This window comes from Lissotriton helveticus, chromosome 10, assembly GCF_964261635.1.
Source record: "Lissotriton helveticus chromosome 10, aLisHel1.1, whole genome shotgun sequence".
NCBI classification, from domain to species: Eukaryota; Metazoa; Chordata; class Amphibia; order Caudata; family Salamandridae; genus Lissotriton; species Lissotriton helveticus.
In genome coordinates, this window is record NC_136071.1 from 1,201,387,401 (window position 1) to 1,201,410,594 (window position 23,194).

The 23,194-nt window shown below is 45.8% G+C and overlaps 1 protein-coding gene across 1 annotated transcript in view; it reads right to left on the reverse strand.

The window, feature by feature from the left end:
- LOC144785687 (trimethyllysine dioxygenase, mitochondrial-like) overlaps positions 1 to 9,382 on the reverse strand; it is a 135,438-nt gene extending 126,056 nt beyond the window's left edge. The window contains exons 1-2 of the mRNA XM_078664481.1: positions 9,214 to 9,382; positions 6,479 to 6,655 (exon numbers count right to left, since the gene is read on the reverse strand). Coding sequence (XP_078520607.1) covers positions 6,479 to 6,655; positions 9,214 to 9,382 — 346 coding nt within the window. The remainder of the gene's footprint in view (positions 1 to 6,478; positions 6,656 to 9,213) is intronic.
- Between the last annotated feature and the right edge of the window lie 13,812 nt (positions 9,383 to 23,194).

A 23,194-nucleotide genomic window follows, 5' to 3' on the forward strand; every position in this document is an offset into this window, starting at 1 on the left:
CGGAAGAACCCAGAGAGGCCGCCTCCCCCGTTCAGATCCGAGGTCACCAAAGTCATCTGCGGCGTACCACAAGGATCTTCACTCAGCCCCACCCTCTTCAACGTCTACATGAGCCCCCTCGTAGCCATCGCACGCCAACACAACCTCAACATCATCTCCTACGCTGACGACACCCAGCTGATCCTCTCCCTCACCAACGACCCAGCCACCGCCAGAACCAACCTACACGAAGGGATGAAAGACGTAGCCGAGTGGATGATGAACAGCCGCCTGAAACTGAACTCAGACAAGACGGAAGTCCTCATCCTTGGATCATCACCCTCTGCCTGGGACGACTCCTGGTGGCCCCCTGCCCTGGGCAGCGCACCCAAACCAACGCACCACGCATGCAACCTGTGCTTCATCCTGGACTCCTTCCTCTCGATGACCAGACAATTCAACGCCGTCTCATCATCGTGTTTCAACATCTTACGTATGCTCCAAAAGATCTTCCAATGGATCCCCACGGAAACCAGGAAGACAGTCCCCCAGGCAGTCGTCACCAGCCGACTGGACTACGGAAACACCCTCTACACCGGGACCACAGCCAAAATGCAGAAAAGACTCCAACGCATCCAGAACGCCTCCGCACGACTCATCCTGGACATCCCTCGACACAGCCACATCTCCGGACACCTGAGAGACCTGCACTGGCTCCCCGTCAGCAAGAGAATCACGTTCCGACTCCTCACCCAAGCACACAAGGCCCTCCACGACCTGGACCCCAAGCACCTCAACACCCGCCTGACCTTCTACACTCCCACCCGCCAGCTACGATCGACCAGCCATGCCCTTGCCGCCATTCCACGCATTCGAAGAGCCACCATGGGAGGAAGATCCTTCTCTTACCTGGCAGCCAAGACTTGGAACTCCCTCCCCATCCACCTCCATCTTACCCAAGACCACCTCTCCTTCAGGAAGCAACTCAAGACCTGGCTGTTCGAGCAGTAGCGGACCCCTCTCCCCCAAGCACCTTGAGACCCTCCGGGTGAGTAGCGCGCTATACAAGTTTCTTGATTGATTGATTGATTGATTGTTCGTATTGTGCCATGAAGAGAATCACCATTTCTGGGGCATAAGGACACCCCATGGCGGTCCCCTTCACTTGCATGTAGTACTCACCATTGAAGGAACACATAACAGGGACCATTATAACACAACATGAAGTTACTACATAGGTCTCGCATTTGTTAAAGTTAGAGCTCTTGGCGTTGCAAAAGACAAGGTTTTTTACTTTTGTGTGTTTATTTGCAGTTGAGTAATTATATATGCATAGTTCTATTGCAATTGGTATTAAATAAAAACAAAAGTACAAAACATTGACATTTTTAACACCAACAGCTCTAACTTTAGGAAATGTGAGACCTTTTGCGCGTTTCTTCTTGCCGGTGAGTCACAGTACACAGCGGCAGCACTGGGCCATCCTCTACCTCAGAGACTCCAATCCAGGGCCGATAACAACATTGCTGTTGGAAACTAGGGTTTCTCTCTCTCTCTCTCTCTCTCTCTCTCTCTCTCGATCTCTTTGTCACCCTCCATATCTCTCTCTCTCTCTCTCTCTCTCTCTCTCTCTCTCTCTCCCTCCCTCCCTCTCTCTCTCTCTCTCTCCCTCTCTCTCTCCCTCCCTCCCTCTCGCTCTCTCTCTCTCTCTCTCTCTCTCCCTCTCTCTCTCCCCCCCCTCTCTCTCTCTCTCTCCCCCCCCATGTTTACCTAGGTTCCCCCCAGTCCCTAGATACTGATACAGGGAGTGGGACAACCTTTAAGAAGACACCAGGGGGCAGCAAAGAGAAAAGTGATGTCCTTTCATACACCAGACACCAGGGGTCAGCACAGGACACTGTTATGTATTTTCATGCTTCGGTCACCAGGGGTCAGCACAGGGCACTGTGATGTCATTCCAAACCACAGACACCAGGGGTCAGCACAGGTTATGTCCGTTCATGCTTCAGTCACCAGGGGGCAGCAGATGGCACTGTGACGTTGTGGGAGCCGAGCCCCAATAATCTTCTGAACTCCAATTTCTTTGATACCCTTTGATATTTATTTTGGGCACTCCGGCTCCAGAGTCCCATCTGTTGGTCTAGCGGCAAAGGACTGCCCCCCACCCCTCCTTCTCTTCAATAGATAGCAGCATTATCAACAAATTAGCAGAGGTGATCAATAAACAATACAGAAAATAATGCATGGATTCTCTTGAAGCTTCAAAAATCAGAATACAGAGTCATAAAGTCTAAATAAATCCCTAATTAGACAATTAAAGCACCCAGATTCTAAGTGCCAGACTCTTAAAGAGAAGTGACAGTATCCTAAGTGAGGGAACATCTGGAAATAATCAGAGTCTTGAGAGCGAAAGGAAAAGTCGCCACCAATCCCTCAAAAATAGGAATTTTTTAATACAATGTATGCAGAACAATTAATGAAACTGCAGAGTCAGCATGGTATGATCTTAGTTAGATCACACTGGAAAATCACACTTTGATATTATTGAGTCATCAATACTAACTCCTGTCTTAAGGTAAGAGAACATCTCCTGCTCCCTTTCTCATGCTCAGCAGCTGCATTCTGGATATTTACAATACATTATAAAACATTTCTCAGACAATAGCTCATAGCTCACACTCTTAGCCCACGCTCCTCTGCACACTTGCAGCGAAAATGATGCATCAGGTGCACGATGGAAAGTTTCATTCACAATACACGCTTTCTAATATATCGATCCCTTTGCGTCAGCCATCTGTGATCCGCGGAACTGTGGGAAGAGAAGACTCGCGGCGGGCGCTTGATTGGGAGGGGTCGGAGCAGGATGAGCAAAACAGCGGAAACACGATGGGCCTCATTTATGAGGCTGTGTGTCACTTTTACGCTGCCGGTGCGTCACTTTTACGCCGCCGGTGCGTCACTTTTACGCCGCCGGTGCGTCACTTTTATGCCGCCGGTGCGTCACTTTTACGCCACCGCTGCGTCACTTTTTGTGACGCACCAGTGGCGTAAACAATGCGCCTTGTTGCGCCATATTTACAAAGTGACGCATCTAGGTAGATGCGTCACTTTGCAAACCCCTGTGCCACATTATACCTACGCCAGGTACAATGTATGCAAGGGGGACGTATTGACGCAAGAAAGGGTCGTAGAAGTGACACAGTGAAATCTATGAGATTTCACTGCGCCACCTCTAGGACACAAATGCGTCAATTTCTTACGCCTGCCTCACAGCAGGCGTAAGACTAACGCAGGCCCTTTCACATGGGGCTTGCCCCATGTGAAAGGACGCATTGCTGGAGTTGCGTCACTTTTGTGACACACTCCAGCAATGCGTCACTTTTGCGCCATACAGATATGTCAGAAATACTGACGTATCTGTAACTCCTTGCGCCATGATGCGTCATACTGTAAATATGACGCATCATTGGTGTCGCAAGGAGGGCGCAGTGAAAAGTGACGCATCGCTGTTTTCACGCAGCGATGCGTCACTTTTCATCAATGAGGCCCGACAAGTTTAGGTAAATAGAGTCCTGCGCGTAAAGGTGGATCAACGATGTTGAATTATTGATATGCTTCTAGGTGACATTTTTTTGTACAAAATCATCAGTTCATCGCTACGGTCAAATGTATCATTAAAATCACGACTTCGCACAAATAATTTGTTGCCCATTAAGAATAAACTTTCACAACCTCCTCCCAGATTATTTTTTAATAATGGCATTAATAAACTTTAGTAATGAGCCAGTGGTAGAAATAGAAATATTAATCTTCTTAGATAATGGAGGTGCTCCCTCCACCTTCTTCTTCAGCTGTTGATGCGCTCAAGCTCTACAATCGTCTATTTCTAAATCCATTGATCTTTTGCTCTCCCTCGATCTTTACTCAGTCCTATAATTATATCTACTACTCACGCACTCTAATCATTTTAATAAAAGGACAGAATAATTCTGTAAATCACTATGATTTTTATTACAGGTGTCAGAACGGATTTAAGAACACCCCCCCAACATGACCCAAGCACTCACCGACTTTACTAAAACTCCTTCCCAGGACATGTACCCCGGATCCTACTGTGAAGGTTGTGGTTATGCTTGGCTTGTAAATTAACTGAATCTAAGAGCATTTGATGAATCTAGCTTGAGCAAGGGTCATCAGTCGAGTGGCGTCAGCTTACCTCGGCGTCGCCAATATGTGCGGGTAGGATAGTCGTGGTACGTTGAAGGGTGGAAGGAGGCTTGGGGCTTCAGAGTCTGCAGAGTATAACCAACTGACCTGCTGGGTATCAGTTGCACTGCATTAGGGTGATGAGTGCGTATGTGTGCAAGTACTTCCATACGGACTCATCTGATATCGGCTGCACCGCGCATCAGTGCAGAGTGAGTGAGTTTGGGAGTGATAATGGGGAACCGCCCGTGATTCACGACACTGCACACGGTTTGCCCAATACGTTATTTTCTTACTAGAAAAGCATTATGTTTGGTATTGGTTTACTCCGCTAGACGTTGGCCTGCATGTACATAAACAAGTCATATGTTTATTAATTTACTAGCAGCCCGTCCCGACGTTGTCCGGGTTCGAAAAGTAAATTGTGTAATCTTGTTGGCGAAAGGTCCCTCTAGTTAATGTTACTCGTGTTTCCTTGTTTGTCCTTGCCCCCCCCGTGAGAATGTTGTTGCTTCTGCCAAGACGATATTTTATGTAGCACTTGGTGATGTTGGCGAGTGAAATATTTGTTTACGCCCTGAAGTCAAGTTTTCTCCTTAGCGCTGCAATAAGTGGGATGTTACAGTGGTAACACAGATAGCGGCAAGTGAATCCGTAGCTTTGTTCTTAGGTTTAGAACACAAGTACTGTGGTGAACGATGACTCGCTTAAGGGCCATGCGAAAGCCTGTTTTCTTTATGTATGATATCTCCGTGCGATAAATATTGCAGCTTCAGAACGGCAGAATGCTTACTCACCTAAGCCGTGAAACGCGGTGTAAGCCGCACCTCTTTTGCTTGAGGTCATCCCCCTGTGACAAACAGGAGCGTGACCAATGGTGAAATCGTTTATAAAATATTCCTCGCAAGGCTTGCATGTGTTATGCGAGTTATGTGGCGTGATTGGTCAGCTGTGAATGCAAGCCGCGCCCCGTCCCTGATGTCAGCGTACAACGGTAACGCCCTGGTCAATGAATCTGCCTACCCGAAGATGTGTGTGTGAGTGAATATTTCGTGTTTGCAATATGCTGCACTGTGATTATTGCGCGTTTGAAATACGCTGCATTGTGAGCACGAATGGTTGAAATACTCTGCACTGTGAGCGCGAATGGTGTGTTTGGTTTTGCACCGTGACATCTCCTCGCATCTCAATGTTCTCCTCGCCATCTAACGCCCACAACTTGCCTCTCTGAATGTTAACGCCCACATCTAACGCCCAGAAGGGACTACTTTACCACTGATGGCGCCCCCCCCTTTTTAGTGTATATGGTGTCCATTTATATAGCCTATGTCCATCTCCTGGACCTCCCCTTTCCAACGCTGTATTGGGTGTTGTGATTGGTGGTGTACTTTTCGAGTTTACCTGGCTCAAAGGTCACAGTTCTCTCTTTATAATAGTAGTATAGATATCTCTCTGCGCGATACCGCAAAGAATGCATAGCTCAAATCATATCCTTCAATTAATTCACAGTGAGGTTGCAGCTTACACTAAGAGGTGTTTCAATTACGCTGCCTACATTGTATGCTGTAAATAATTTAAGTGCAGCTGGCGATCACTCAGACAACAGAAATGCGAGACTTTTCCACCACAGCGCATGCAGCATTTATATCTTTGAATGAGGATGACTGTAAAGTAGGGGTGGGTGGCGCGGCAAACTCTGCCTTTCCGTGGAATCAGAGTTTTTGCCAAACTCTGCGTTCCCAGCAGAGCACGGAGTGGGTAAAACTCTGCAAACTCCGCTGGCGGAGCGGAGTTCACCACCCACCATTAGTTAGTGCCCACAACATCAGTGGTAAAATGTGAGAACCACTGTAGTTGAGGTCCAGTAACCATTTGTGGCCCCTGGCCTCCTAACAAGTTCTGACAATATCAAACAAAGACGAAAAATCCTTTACAACACAACTTTTACCACGCAGTGCCTTTACGACACAACTTTTACAACGCAAACCATTACAACGCATTGCGCTGAGGGGCGCTCTAGGATAGGGAATACGTTTAATTTACTATCCAACACCTTCCCTAGTGTCCACGGGGACTGGAGTTGGAATAATAAATTAAACAATTCACTATCCAGCGCCCCAAAGCACTATGCGTTGTAAAGGCATGTGTTGTAAAACTTGCGTCGTAAAGGCATGCGTTGTAAAAGCATGCGTTGTAATGTCGTACATCCAAACAAAGACATGTAAATCTGCCCCAACTCTCTAGGCGGGGTGAGCCAGAGGACATGTGAGTTACTTTCAACCCTTGCACTCACAGGTGAGGTGGAGCCTGGACTCATCCACTCGCACGCGTGTCGGCTTGATGTCCAGGTCCAGGCTGGCAGTGTCCAGTATGCGCTGGCGCGTCCTCCAGTTGTAACATGAGTCTGACTGACAGTGATCCCGCAGCCAGATGAAATTGAACCGCATGCAGGTGTCGGCGTACTGGAGCTCTGAGGGACAGAAGGAAAGAGATATGTTCACTCATAGCAGGTGTGAAAGCTGCCTCTCCCTCACAGACCCTGCATCCAACCCCAGACTCCAGCGGGGGAGAGGTTTGGGCTCTGCTGAGGTGAAGATCTGCAACTAGACCCAAAGCTTGTTCATGTCATGATGCACCTGAGAGGGCTGAAGGACCCCCCTAGGGGGAACAAAGCTTCCCTCGCCATCAACTGAAGTTGTGTATCTGCTGCCCCATTCACTGCCTAACAGATGACACTTCCAGGACACATAGCAAAGTCACACTATACACCCAAGCCTCACTGCCCCCTGTGAAGCAGCGTCTGTCATATTCACCATTCCTGGCATGTGCAAATTATGGAAATGTATTAAGGCCTCCTCAGACCACTCATAAGAAGCACCACACAAACAGCAATAATGCCATCCAAGCCAACACAGGACACACCCTCACAACACCATCTGGTAAAGATCTCACAGTCATCTTCACCTCTCTCAAAGCCACACCTGTGAAGAAGACATCACCATAGCATCCCTCTGGACATCCCTTGAAAGCATTAAATGCTCAACTTAACTCACACCACCTGCTCACTTCTCATCTTGCTAAATACCTTCAAAAACAAATAAATCCTTCCTCTCCTAGAAAATGGCACTGAAGTAGTCAGCTATCAGACCATTCAATTTATAGGTGAAATAATAAAAACAGCACACAGAGAAGTTGAAAACCGCATTTTCCAGATTGTTTTAGTGCAGGAAGGGAACCCTTCCAGAACAAAAACTATCTCCCCACGACGCAGGCATCCTTGCACCATGCTGCAAGGTACCGTGCGCCAGCGCATGGCAGCAGTTTGTGCGCCAGCGCAGGGGGAAGCACAGAGATGCAACATGTTGTTGTAAATATGTCGCATCCCTGTGCTTTGCAAGTGAGTCAATGCGGCGCAGCCAAAGGGCTTGCGTTCTGCACTGAGTCACTTTCTTGTAAATCTGCCGCTTTGTTTCCATCACACTCCTGAGTTACCACAAGCGTGCTTAATTTGTGCTTTCTTGAGCGCCCATGGTGGGAGGGCGGAAGTAAATGCCTTTCAAAGGTGGAAAGAAGAAAGGAACCAACTTCCAACTTTGAGGCTTTTAATGGAAGGACTATCCCCGTGGTGGAAAAACTGAATACACTGTTCCCAAACACTGAATTATATTATGAATACAATTCAATAGTCAAAATGTACCTGTCATTCAACCGTGACATGACATTTCCGGAAGTGCGCCCAGGAAACTGTGACTGGAGCAGCTTCCTGGCTTGCTTCCATAAATGTTTGTAAAATAGGTAAAACAATGTTCTAAAAAAAATATTTTATAGCCAAGGAGTAGATTACCTCTCAAAGTTTTACGCACTGTTTTGAGTCTTAGGTCCAAATCTTTGAAAGCACTTTGTATACTTGAGACTTTTTGAAGTTAAGGATGTTCACAAAACAAGCATTGTCAGCACAAGCTTTTGAAAGGTCTCTCTTACAAACACCCTGGTAACTGGGCCTTATACTCAGCCCGAATCAGAGTGTTGTTCAAGTTTTAAATTTAGATGAAGGTGTGTTTGCACTCGCTCCTGGTGTCCACAGGCCAAGTCCTCTCCAAGACTCTAAGGGGCTTATTGTCAAGGGAAACATCGCCGCTTTTTCGGCACATAGCGGCGAAAAAGCGGCGATTTTTTAATCACCCTATTCACAAGGACATGCTAACAAGCGTTGGCACGTGTTTTCTTGGGACTTTGCATGTGAGCATCAATATCACTAATGACATGCAAAGTAGGCGTTCCTGAGCACAGCAACATGGGAATACTCGCTAACACAGTTTCGCAATATTTAGAAGCCATGCAGCAGACCCGCGCAATACGATAAAAATAACCACGCTAACCGCGGTTATCGCAGGAATGTAACACCTGCTTTTAAATTGACTTAGGCATACTGATAATGGGAGGTGGATTGCCAGGTTAGGTCCACACTCCCCTATCAGCAAGCTTCTCCTTAGCGCTGTGAAATCATCGCTGGATTTCACGCGCCATTCCTTATAATCGGCCCCTATCGCTGGAATTACATCGCCTGTTAGCAAAACGTTGATAATACATCACTAACACAGCAATATAATCCAGCGATAAAGTAAATCGCGCTAAGCACGGTTTGCGATAATTATCGCATCTCCTTAATAATATGCCCCCAAGACTGGTGCTTGTGCAGCCCCCCTAACTCTCTCTCCTCTGCCCCCTTCTCTGTTCTCAGGATTCATCTCAGGCTGGAGACAGACTTCTCAGTCTCCGAACCGTAGTAAGGAGCTGAACCATTCAACTTTTAAACCTTGAGTGACATTTCATCTTTTCTTTTAAAAACACTTTTCTCTTCTTGCAGTGGTGAACAGCCCAAGAGGTACCACACGTTCCCAGCACATCTATAGACAAATTCAATGTATGCACTGATCAGCACTGCCCACACCCCCCGTGGAGCTGATTTAAATATGTGCAGACATCATAGAGACAAGGGCATCAAAGTCTGGGCATACTGGCACTTACCAAAGTGATCGTCGTGCAGATGCCAGGCACAGGGCACATGCTTCGGGGCGGTGCTGGGTAGGTGGGCAGACATACAGAGAGTCCGTATGGATGGTGCTCGAAGGTCAGCACCCCTCTTCAGCACCCGCTGGGTGCCAGCGTACACACGTGCCATCCTGACACACCACATCCTGCCCTGAGGGGACACAAGAAAAATATGGCTTACAAGGATAGCAGTGGCAAACTGACTCACTCTGCCTTTTGGGGTCCTAAGTGCTGTAAAAGGTGTATGCCTGGTGGCTCCCTTGTACCCAGTGCCCAGTGTACCCACTCTGGAGATGTGCCCAGTACCTCTGCTGCACAGGTGTACCCTGTTTATCCCATTTACTATTCTGCCTGGTACCTCTCCAGGACAGGTATGTTGTGTGCAGCACGGCTGGCCTGATAATGCAAACATTACATACAAACAGGGCCTCAGTTTATATCAACACAAAGGGCACTAACTCTTTCGAGTGTGTTAGAATGAGGCTTAGGGCCTAGAGAACTAATATTCTGAATGGTGACGTCAGTTAAGAAGCAGGTTCTTGTGTGCGAAATCAGCATATTATTTTAGCAGCAGGTTGATATTAGTCATGCAAATAAAAAAAACAGCAAAGCCATGAGAAATCTTCCTATCTGCTGTCCAGAGAAACACTTGCAGTGATTAGCAAGGCAAGGCCATCCGGCTTCTCACCGAACCTTTTTGGAAGGAAGGAGTGTCACATGGGCCATCGGGACATAGTCGTCTTCACTAAGTTAGCATGAGCACGCTGCAGCTTGCCCGCTCATTTGCACACGGTACTACATGACTGTATTTTTGCAATACTTGCTATGTCAGTTTTCACATGAGAACTCGTCGCTGTGTTCACACTCTGCAGGCTCCTGGAAGTTTGACTGAACATTGTGAGCACGGTCGAACAACAATGCCCCTTGTTTTTTTGTTCTGGCCAGGCCTTAGCACCTAGACAAAACATATCCATGCAGCTGATGTTTGGACAACGTACTTTGGTCTTATTGGAATGCACAAATAGGTAGCAGACACGTGGAGAGGGACCTTTCCTGAGAGAGGAGCGAGACTGCACCTATGATGTAAATCTACCACCTATAGGCTGAGGTATAGGGTCTACTGACAAAGCCCAGACACCTTCCAATATATAATAACACTGCTTCTTAGCAAGGGGAGGGAGGTTAGGCTCTATGGTCTTTTCATGATGATATCTCCCTTCATTATATATGGAGTAGCTGCTATACTGACTATGCTCGTACTATGCATTTTCCTGCTTGTTGTGGCACGTATACTGCATTTTAGGGCATGTTAGTTAACTCCTTTCATGCCCATGATGAGCTGATCTCGTCATGAGCCACGGTGCTCGTGTGCTCATGACGAGCTCAGCTCATCATGACCCTTAGAACGCTCGCACGCCGGGCTAATTCCCTGCTGTGCCAGCGTTCTATGAAAACGGGTGTGGTCATGGCGAGCTGAGCTCGTCATGAGCACACGAGCACTGTGCTGCATGATGAGCTGAGCTCGTCATGAGCACGGGGGCGCTGTGCACGCCCCCCCTCCCCCCAGCACAGTGGGGGAATGTGTCCGGCAGCGAAGGTGTTAAAATAAATACTTTAAACTGTTTCATGTCTCTGTCAGATCTTATTGAGTGTGAGTGAAAGGGTGTGTCTTGTTACGTCGATTCCTGAGAGATCTGGGGTGCTGTGTTCTGGGGTGTCTAAACATGTGTTTCTCTGTGAGTGTGTAGGAGAGCAAGTGAAACACTATAGCTAGTGGGTCCTGGGCTTAGGGTAGTATCCACCTTTAGTGGTAGGATGACTCAGCCCCTATACCCCAAGGTCCCATAATCCTGCCCCTAGTTCTGCTTTTGGGTTGAATCCCTTCAACAGGAGGAAGCAGAATTGGTTACATTTGTTCAACTTTCAACGCTTCTCTGACACTGACATTGTTTGTGCTTTAGATAGTAGATACAAGAAGCTGCCCTGCTCCTCTCTGTGAATAATCATTAGGGCGAAAGGTACAAAAAGACGAGGGCATTTGGGGGAAGTAGACGCAGAGACGGAATGCTGTAGGGGACTCAATGGAGAGCCATTACTCAACTTCAGGCCCCTTTCTGAGGCATGTGGGGATGGTACAAGGTCTGCCATCACATATTAGGCAGATTATTAACAGTTCAACCAATACAAAGACCATGAGGCTGGTAACGTGCATATAGGTATTAGGAAGGGTGGCTGCTACTGTAATTGGAGAAGTAGTCAGGTGTCATGTAAAAAGCTTTAAGTTTTTCTAATGTTTGTTTTATTTTATCTACTGGGAGCGAACAATCTGGACTCCCCTTCTCTAGCTGGTAGTTAAATCCCGGCATTAATGTTCGCCGACGATACCCTCTTATTGTCAAAAACTCTGGGGGGTACACAGCGAACATTAGAAGCTTTTTCCAGTTTCTGTAAAATGAGGAACCTGGAAATCAATTTCGCCAAAACGAAATACATGGCGTTTAACTCGACCCACTCAAACTGCCCCCTCCCGCATCTGGATGGAACTGCCCTAAATCGAGTGTCAACCTTCGAGTATCTGGGGGTTACCCTCAATGATAAAATGGACTGGGGCTCACAGATTGCTAAAGCCAATCTGAAACTTGCCCAGTCATTGGGCGGCATCCTAAAAGTCCATAGTAAGTCTTCCCTCAAACTCATGGGACCGGCTGCAGAAATTTGCAAGGCGCAGGCAAGAGGTGGCGCACTTTATGGTGCAGAACTTTGGGGGCATATAAGTGCGGCCCCCCTTTCCCTGACTGAAACAGTTTTATAAGACGCCTCTTGCGCCTTCCCCAGAGCACTCCCCTCGTTCCATTGAGGTTGGACTTAGGCCTGGTGCCAATTCATGAGGTCATTTCAAACCGTCCCCTGTTATACTGGAGACGGCTTTGGGCGACCCCTGAACTTGAGAGCTATAGGGAAGACTTGCGGGATTTGCTAGCCAGAGGAGGTGTGTGCAAGATCCCGTGGTTGAAGTACATCCAATGCCTCGCACAGAAACTGGGTAGGGGGGACCTTTGGACCTCCCCAGAGGAGGCTTGTGCCTTGCTCCCGAGAAAGGTATTGGGTATAGCACTGAAAGAGTATGGGAGGGCTCTCTTATCAACAACTCCGACCCTGGGAAGGCTCACTAATGCCTTCCTAGAGATCAAAACCCACCCTTCTTTTGAGAGATTCTTAGATCAAACCCAGCCACCCTTGGCCAAGAAACTCTATCTCCAATTTAGGCATGGTACACTTCCCCTAAGGGAAACTACAGACAAGTGGGCAAAAACACCACTTCCCACAAGTACTTTGCCCAGATTGTGAGGCTATCAGAGAGACAGATCTCCACGTTCTGCTCTTCTGCCCCTCTTACTTTTTTTAATTTTAATGTAATTATTATTTTTTTTTTTTTTTTTTTAGGGTGCAACTGTGCAGCAGAGGTACCTGGCACATCTCCAGGGTGGGTACACTGGAAACTGGATACAAGGGATCCATCTGGCATACACCTTTTACAGCACTTATTTAATTTAAATTTACTTTACTTTACTCTAGGGCAAGAACCAAGTGGCAGGTCCAGTGCTGTCGGCTCAGAGGCATTAGAGACTACAGAGAGGCTTTTAGACTCTTCAAATCAGATACGTCTTTTATGTTTGTTCTTGCTACCTCTAAATTTCTTTTGTCGATGTGGTTTCTAAGGTGCGCGATTTTAAAGGGTCTCAAAAAGGTATAACATGGGTGGCCCTCTTTTTATTTACCTTGTGTGGTGGGTCAGTTTGTGAATTGTGTAGGATAGAGAGACACTAATGCTCGTTTTAACCTAATTCCTGAGGTCTTCTTATGAGCTTTTTATACCTATTTATTAACTGATTTGTACATAGTATTGTTGTGTATGAAGTGATATCTATGTCTTTTATATGGTTTTTAACCGATAATAAAAGCTTTTGACTGACTGTTTTATTTTATATAATGACTGTTGGGATTACGATAATATTAGATATCATCAAACTGAATCATAAAGGTCACGTGCTGATTGTACATAATAAATACCAACACCTTGTAAAATACAAACAGGTTGTGTAGCAATTGTTTCCCGATATATATATATATATATATATGTGTATATGACACATTGGCAGTCACCGCTGTGTAGTTATTAATTAGCTGCAGTTAGGTCAGATGCTCCAAAGGGAAGGATTTTTTTCTTTCTTTAATAACTGCGATAACATCATTTTTTTTGGTTCTTTAATAACTTTGACGAATTTGCACCAAAATATCCCTAAAAAATTCCTCCACTTTGGCCCCTTTACGAAAAGTTCTGCACCGATACCTCAAGAGGGGCCAAGAAAAAGTGTGTTACCAAAAGTGTGATTTCCTATGTTAATTCTCATACGAAAGTCTGCTCTCTAAAATATATATGGATCCTGATTGGCTGGCCACAGCATGGAGAATATTTTGTAGTACCAATTACAAGACCGTAGAAAGAAAATGAAAAAACACACAAGATCTTCTTGAATTCCGAGGGAGAACCAAGGCCTCTGTGGACAGGGAAAGCTGTGGCAGGCTCAAGATACCATGGGGTGGCCCCTGGCATCAAATACCAGGATCAGGACACAGGCTCTCAAATTTATGAGTACAAATTAGCAACGTAAAGTTGTAAAGACCTTATGTGTAGTGACCATACAGGAAGTGATGTCACAGGAACAGATGCCACAACCCTATCAAGACTTTTTAACAATAAAATCTGAGGTTTATACCTTGGTATTCATATTAGATCAAATTCAGCTGGATAAAATAAAAAGTTAAAGTGCTGTTGTAGTAAGGGTTGATAATAATATCTTACTTTACATTAAACAAACCTCAAAAATTCACTGAAAGAAAGATGAAGTGACATTAAAGTTAGATAAAAATGTCAGCATAAATGCAACATTTGAAACTTTAAAAATTACTGGAGTTCACCAGTTATAGTTTCATGAAGTCACCATATCGTGCACGCACAGCGTTGCATCAATGATGTAATCTCGGATGTCATCAGAGATATTATGATGTCATTGAACATGTCATGAGTGATATATTATGTGAGGTCATGAGCAGTGCATGGTAAGAGGGAGAGTTACAGCTCAGGTAGCTACAGCCAGTGAACTTTTGTGAAATATGTGAATTTGGCAGGGGGGGGGGTTCCTCACCCCAACCCTCGTCTAGCCAGGCATAGGGGGTCAGGATAGCCCCAGCCTGCCCCCAATCTGCCCTTGTATGAGTTATTCTTTCAGGACATGGAGACTCCTTGAGACCTAAAATTTCTGCCAGAGTTCTCTGTTGCGTCTCTAGATAGCTTTACATTTTGAACCTTAATTTTCTCAAAGTCTACAGACTGGATTCACACCAAACAGTAAAAGGCGTGCTTTCTGGGTTATACTCTAGCTTTCCGCCTAATTTTAAGTAATTTCGGGGCATATTACCAACAAGTAGCGATAATTATCGCTAAATAGGCTTAGCGATGATTTTTCTATCGCTGCCTATCGCTGGATATGTTAGCGGAGAAAACATGCTATTAGCAACGTTTTTCTCCATTGTGCTAAAATATCCAGCAATAGCGGCGTAATGCGTGAATATAGCGTGAATATAGCGTGAATATAGCTGAGAATACAGCGATATTCACGCATTAGCGACGAAATGCTCTTAGCCATGTTATCCACCTCCCATTGGATAACAGGCGTTCATTTTTGGCAATAGCGGGAATATTTCCATCGCTACGCCTGCCTTGCTAATAGGCGATAGCGACGTTAGCGACTGCTTTCAGTCTCTAATAGGTTGGGTACGCCCACTTTGCATGTCATTAGCGATAAATATTGCTGACATACAAAGCGGGCCCCAAACCGCTAGCTATCGCCTAAAAGATGTCGCTAACATCAGATAGCAACAGCTTGCTAATAGAGCGATAGAATTATCACCGCTTAACGGCCGAAAACGTCCGTTAAACCGGCGATAATTGCCTATCGCCCACCTTGGTAATATGCAGCTTCATTTCTATGTTTTGCTGTAGCTGTTTCAAAATTTCCTATGGCAAATTTCAACTGGAAAATGTGTTTTCAGACACCACCCCCCCTTTCTTTTTCCCTGATCCCCGCTTCACAGATCCCCTGAAACTTCCCAGGAAGGAGTGGAGGTGGATGAACTTTTTTGGGGAAAGTTTCTTGAAGATTTAACAAATGTTGCTAAAGCTATTAGCAAACTAAAAGATCCATTGCCGATGGAAACCTGTCACTGTCTGATGAATTCAGTCAGGTGTGCAACACATGCATTTGTGTATAAATTACTCATTTCATTTTGTTTTGTCAATGTACAGCTGTCTATATTAAAAAAATTAGTTTACTAATATGTAACTCTTTGCAAAATATGTACATATTCAAACCCAAGTTTAACCTAAATAAAGGAATGCGCAAAGGTCTGGCCTATAGACTGCCTCAGCTGTTTAGCCTATTTTGTATAGAAAAATCATGAATAAAAAAACACAAACATAAAAAGATTTTTATCATTATTACTTGAACCACCAGATCTTGGTGATAGCAGAGTACATCCTGGGGCAATCCAATATGATCACGGTCGGGAACTCCAGGTTTATGATGGACTACAGTGACTGGCAGGTTCGTCCACGTCTGTTCCAATGGATACAGTGTGGGGCCCCTGTGCAATAGACCTGTTTGCCTTCCGCTTGAAGTGCCAGTTAGTGGTGTTCTTCAGTTGGTGGCCAGGTCCGTCGGCGAGGTGCTCCCAGGACTGGTCAATGACTTTGAACTATGCATTTCCCCTGATCCTTCTCATTCCCAGATTAGCAACTCAGATAACTCAGCAGATTGAGGAGATAGTATTGGTGACACCCTTGTGGAAATCCCAGCCTTGGTTTCCAGTTTTGTTGGAAATGACCTGCGATTACCCCCCATTCCTTCCTTGGTCTCAAACGATGCTCCAGGGCCCTCACGGAGAACTGCATCCGATGATACTGTCGAGCAGTTGTCCCTGTTGGTATGAAGGCTTTCAGGCAACAGTGGGAAATACCAGGCATTTCGGACACGGCTTCAACGTTCCTTCACCAGGCCTAGGCCCTTTCTAACAGGAAAAGATATTTCTCAGCCTGGCGATGCTGTGTACGTTGGTGCTTGAAATGGCACGTGGATTCCGGGGGTTGGAATTATCCCACTTTTTGAATTTCCTATCACACAAGGCTTCAGCTGGCTTATAGCACCAACTGTTGACTAATTTTAGATTGGACGTATCGGCAGGTCATAACCAAGTGGATGGGAAACCGGTAGATATGCATCTGGTGGTGTGTAAGTTACTTAAAGGCATCAGAGTGGCTAACCCTCCTAGAGCTAAGTATTCATGTCTATGGGATGTATCTTTGGTCCTGTCTCTCTTTAACAGATCAGCAAAAGAGACACAATTGATGGACGGAACGCAGAACAAATCAAAACATTCACCCCAGGCAAGAGATCTGGGTTAAATCCATCATTCTTTTGCTCACCATGCCACCACAGTTTAGACCTGGCCATATGCAAATCAGTCTTGACCCTGTGCCTTATGGGAACAGTCCAGCCCGAACTGCCAAACCAGGTCCTCCCAGGACCGGAAACAAGCATCCTAGGACCGGTTTCGGGGTTTCACCCCTCATCAGCCAGGATAGCTTGAATCCAGTGGCACAGTGAGCCTGAAACCCACGTCGGGGCATACCCAATACACTTAGGGTGAGAAAGCAAAAGACACACAATTGATGGACGGAATGCAGAACAAATGAAAACATTCACACCCAGTCGAGAGATCTGGGTTAAATCCATCATTCTTTTGCTCACCATGCCACCCCAATTTACCTGGGAGTTCAGGCTTGCCTGTTCCTATTGGGCGCAGGGTCAAGACTGATTTGCATATGGCTGGGTCCAAACTGGAATGGCATGGTGAGCAAAAAACCAAACGATGGATTTAGGCTCAGATCTCTGTACTGGGGTGAATGTATGATATTGTTCTGCATTCTGTCCATCAATTGTTCTTTTTGCATTTCTCTTTGGCAGATGGCCAGATAATGGCCTATTATCCAGGAAAAAGCTGTCAGCTAAATTAGCTATGCTTCTATGTCTAGCTGCTTGTAGACGTACTTTGCATGTGAGAGTTCTGGACCTAGCAGGTAGAGTGTTCACTCCTGAAGCAGTTTCTATTACCATAGCTGGCAGGACTCAGACTTTCGTCTCGTTGCATAGAGTATAATGCCTTTCATAATAATGTTAAATTATGTGTGGTTCAATGTTTGAAGGCTTACGAGGAATGTCCTAGATCTCTACAACCTGGGGGCTCTACACAATCCATTTGCTAATTGGTTTGTAGAAACCGGTCAAACCAGTTTCCTCTGCCACTATAGCAGGATGGTTCGAATCAGTTAAGAAGGAAGCTGGTATTGACACGCAGGGTTTTGGAGCTCATACTGTCCAAGGAGCAATGGCCTCCAAATCTTTTATGATGGATTCAACCATTCCTAACATTATGAAATCAGCTGATTGGTCATCTGAATCTACATTTAAACAATTTTATTATAAATCAATACTGTGGTATTTGATAAGCATTAAATGAGCAATAATTGGAGCCTCTGGTCCTGAAATAAAATATAAAATTTGCTAGCATTCGTGCCAAAATGTTTCAATTCTATTAAGGACACGGAGACGTGGATCATCCTGCTAAATTGGTATTATAACTGTTATAATTTAACCCACCCTTATGTACTATGTATTAATTATTTAGATTTTACGGGTTCCTTTTTTCCCTTTCCTTCTAGGGTCGGATCAGAAAACTGATTGAATCCGACCTGGTCTGCTCAGATGTGATTCATCGTGTTCCGTTTTTTTGGATGAGCAGTTGTTCTTCTGGTCAATGGTCGTCGAGATGGCCCCGAGTGATGTTCATAGTTACACAGTTGGATTAAAGACAGTTTGAAGTTAATAAAGACGTCCTTAGAAAGGAAATGGTGACTCTTATATGGTCTACGGAGACATGAGTGGTGGTTGATGGTAGAGCATCATGGGAAATGTAGTTTTATGTAAAGTTAAAAGTTTTTTTCATTGGCTGCTTTGTTTTAGCAGTAAAGAAAGAGAAGCCATAATCAGAGCCTCTGTGTCGGTAATAGAATTGAAAATTCTTGGCGCAAATGCCAACAAATGTTATATTCTTCGTAAGTTAGTGTAAGATGAGCCTTTATTTGAGTCCAAGAGTTCACCAACCACCCCTGGGCAGCTGCAAGCCACAACTGATAAATTGGAACTCTCCTCCAATTGCAATTCCAGAGCTTTAATACTGACTAATGGAAGACCAGCACTTCCACAAGTGGCAACCATAACACATGCCCAAGGTCCTGTGTCTCGCGTGCCAGGCACTCGTTTAGCCACCACCTGGTAATTGCATGTCATGAGTATTTCACTGAGACTCAAGTCCGAGAAAGCATTGTACAGTAAATTGCTGCACACCCCACAAGGAGGCGCACTCTCAGACTAAGAATATCAGATGTTCACCACCAGCATCACTGGTCCAATGGCGGAGCTTCAGAGGAAGGGTGTAATAAATACATTACCTTTGCAGTTGGGTCTGTGGTCCTTAGTCGGGTCTGTGTCCATTTTGTTGTCTCAGCCAAGAATGGAAGACAAAACAACCACCTTGGAGGTAGACAGGAGAGAAAGAGAGACAGAGAGAGAGAGACGGAGAGAGAGAGACGGAGAGAGAGAGACAGAGAGAGAGAGACAGAGAGAGAGAGGGAGCCGAATTCCAAAACGGGAAACCAGATAACCTGTTCTCAAACCGGATTCCATGCTTGTCCAAATTGTGTGTTCATAGGCAAATATTTTATTTCACAAAGCCCCTTTTTGTTTATCACCACACACGAGTGTGCTTTTAAATACTTGACTTCAGAATGTGATTAAGTGAATCTTAGTGAATACATGGGTTAGTGAGTAATGTTTAAATGTGTAAATATATGTATCAGTCTCTCACTTTGTGTATAAGTGGCTGCATGGGTTGGTGAGTAGCTACATGAGTGTCTATATGGGTTATTAGTTGGTTTTTTGAGTATCAGTATGAGTATCTGAGTGTCTGTATGGTTCGGTGGGGGGTATTACTTAGCGCATAGATGTATGAATGAGTGGCTCACTGTTTGAAGGTGTTGAAGACAGCATGTGTGCAGGACTGTATGGGTGGATGAGTGTGTGTATGGGTGTGTTAGTGAGTGAATGACTGTCTCAATAGTGTCTTTATGAGTAACTAGTTACATATGTTTTAAACTAGTATATGTGACTATTGGTGTATATAAGTGATGTATATAAGTGGGTATATCCGAGAGTGAGAGATTGGAAGAGTTCCTGTATGAATAAGTATGTGTTTCTATAAGTGATTGCTTAAGAGAGTAAGTATGTGTACGTTTCTGTAGGGTGGAGGTGTGTGTATAACTGTATATGCAAGTAAATGGATGTTTGATACTTTGCATGTGTGACTATGTGTGTGAGTAACTCTATTGATAAGTGTTGGTGTGTAACAGGCTGTATAGGTGTCTGAGTACATGTGATAAGTGAGTACATGTATGAGTGACTGTATAGGACTGTTGGTGAATGAGTAGATGTGTGTGCAGATCTTGTAATTACTGAATGGGAGTGTTGTAAGTGGTATTGGTATGTCCATTGTTTTGAAAGTGTTAGTTTCCATTTTTGAGTGTGTGTATCAAAGGTTATATTAGGGTGAGAGGAGGTCTGCCACTCTATCACAAGGATGATGTCATCAGTGATGTCATTTGAGATGTCATGAGTGATGTCATGAGTGATGTCACTGACCATGTCATGAGTGATGTAATATGTGACGTCATCAGCAGTGCATTTCGGGCGCGCGAGTTATAGTTAGCTGAACTAACTACAACGGTGGAATTTCACAGGTTGTGTACAAGTGAAATGTCCAACTAACTATAACGCCCCTGAAACCTATGTTTTTTTCAGTGAATTTCAAAGGTTTTTTAAATGCTAGTTTCTAACTATTCCTACTGACTCACCGGTTTCTTCGTCTTCCTGTCGGGCAGGAGCCCTTTGCTTTGCTGTGCTAGCTGAATCTCGCTTAGAGCGTGCCGGGACCTGGTTGCTTGTTCCCCCCCGCCGCTGCTATTTACAACAAGCGGCCGCAGAGAGGGGGGACTACAAGCCCCACAATTCCTGCTGGTTCCACCCCGCCCACCCACGCCGACTTGCGCGCCTGGATGCGCTAAAACACCGCGGCTCCCTCGGTGGAGCGGGTTGCTGACTCACCGGTTTCTTCGTCTTCCTGTCGGGCGGGAGCCCTTTGCTTTGCTGTGCTAGCTGAATCACGCTTAGAGCGTGCCGGGACCTGGTTGCTTGTTCCCCCCTGCCGCCGCTATTTACAACAAGCGGCCGCAGAGAGGGGGGACTACAAGCCCCACAATTCCTGCTGGTTCCTCCCCGCCCACCCACGCCGACTTCCGCGCCTGGAGGCGCTAAAACACCGCGGCTCCCTCCGCGTTGCAGGACGTGCGCTGGCGGCGCTGGGCAAAGCCCGGGCCAAGGGCAGGCCCGTTTAAGCCCGTTCAAGACCGGACAAGGACGGGACGGGCCACCCCTTTTTCATCTGCTCCTGCGATCCAAGGTCAGTTTACTTTCCTTCATTTTACCGTAACTGGCCCCTCTCATCAAGGAGTATAAGTGACTGGCCCTCTAAAGTAATCATGACAACTGTACCAGCAGAAGCCCCAAATATTAGGAAGTCAACCGGAGGTTCACTACTAGGCACCCTGGATAACTTCCTAGTTAGGGTCTCATCAGCACTAGCCAAGGATATCGAACTCACAGAACAGAGACTCTCCTTGGAAACCCCATTTGATAAAAGATCTTCATTGGGAAGCTTGGCGAGGGCAAGATCACCAATTCGCCATCTATCTAAATCCCAGGTTACACTGCCTCCCTCGGGAGTCGTCGAGCGAAATGCCACGTCACAGTCAGTTGTTAATCATGATATTAGCACAAACTCCCCTACTGGGACGGACGCCCATAATGCTGCAAAGACTATACTCTCCCCCACTATTAAAACCCGCTCAGCCTCCAACGCTAAATCAGGTCCTCCACAGCGAGATATGGGAGCGGCTGCTAAAAGGAAGCGCACTGGCGCACAAACAACCCTAGGAGGCAAAAAAGCTAAAACTAGCAAAATGAACGTGCCTAATGAAGTTCCAGCTGCCAGACTTCCACCCAGTCCACCCCATCCACCAATGATTGCCATAGAAGAGCATAGCGGGCCAAACATCACTTCGGGGGGTGAGGATCAACCTGAATTGGGCCCATTGTTTTGGAAGAAACTGGAAAGCACTTTGAAAAAATGTTGTACCCCAATTACCACACGACTGGACTTGATCGAGAATAGATTAGTCTGCCTTGAACTCTCAGTCACATCACTCCAGAAGCAAGCGGGTCTGAGGGCTATTGACTCTACTCAAAGGCAGACGAAAACTCCAGGCCCAAGGCCAACTGACCTCAACGCTGTTGTAGCATCAAACAGTCGTACTGCCCCCACTCAAAGATCTCCTGCCTCAACTTCTGTTGATGCCTTAGCTCCCAACTTGCCATCAGGTGCAAATACAGCCATAAGGGACAAACCCCACCAAACAGCTGCTAGCAGATCACTACCAAGACTACAAACCCCCCCTTGGTCCAGAACACCGATCCCCTGGCCAACATCGATCTTCCACCACAATCAGCGCCCTATGTGGTGGTTTTGGCAGGGGTTCCCGCTCTGGTGCAGGGGAAAAGGGAGTCATATGCAGAACTAAAAAATAAGTTCACCTACTAGCTCAATCAGAAACAACCACTTCCAACAAACATTACAGCAGAAATTCTGTTTGCCAGGAGAGTGAACTGGATTGGCAAGAGCACTAAAACTATAGTGGGAGACTGTGTTATAATTAACTTTCGAGACTGGAGGTGCGTCGAATTTATTTGTAATTGGCCCTAAAATATTTTGTTGCCTGGAATTCTTACACAGCCACTGTCCCACTTTTATGAACCCCGGTACCCAACCACAAGAGATCTTTTCCCACAGGACGAACTGTCGAACACATGCCCTTCGGGGAACATCATGCTCTTTAATAGATTTGATGCCCTCTCAGGTTTGGGCGACTGCGGCTGACGCTCTGTGTCCCGAACGTCAGTACAGATTAGTACATCCCCAAGTATCGGGGGATCCGTGGAAAAGGGGTTTGAACAAGTTACTGCTCAGCCACCTTTAGATGTTAGAGGGAGATTGGAGATGAAGGCTGCAGAAGATCTCTTTGACCTGATTTCCTCTAGTGATGAACTCTCCCTGGATAGGGATCCACCACCAAGAGGATCAGTAATAATCATACCAACAGCTTACACTACTTTCCCTACCCCTGTACCGTCCGACCCAGTACGAAATGGGCCTACGAATGCCCCTGGTGGTTTAAATAACCTGGTTAATTGTGGTAATCATTTACTTAAAACCATAACCAAAATTCAACCCTAAAAATTTTAACCTGGAACATAGCAGGTCTCGCCGCCAATCAGGATAATCCTGACTGGTGTGCTTTTGTAGACCTCCACCGGATATGTATATTCCAGGAAACATGGGCTATCAACCCTATACATAGACTGGGTTACCTCACGTTTATGGAGCCAGCTTTGAAAGGTGTTGTATTCTCTGCACTTACGGCGTTCATAACAACCGAAGGAATATATCAATTCACACGAATGCCTTTTGGTCTCGCCTCTGCTGCTGGAGTATTCCAAAGGATGATGGGTGTTATACTAAAAGGTGTACACAATGTTGTGTATTTTCAGGACGATGTTCTGATATTTGGAGCGACCATTGAAGAGCACAATGTAATCCTGAAAACCGTTTT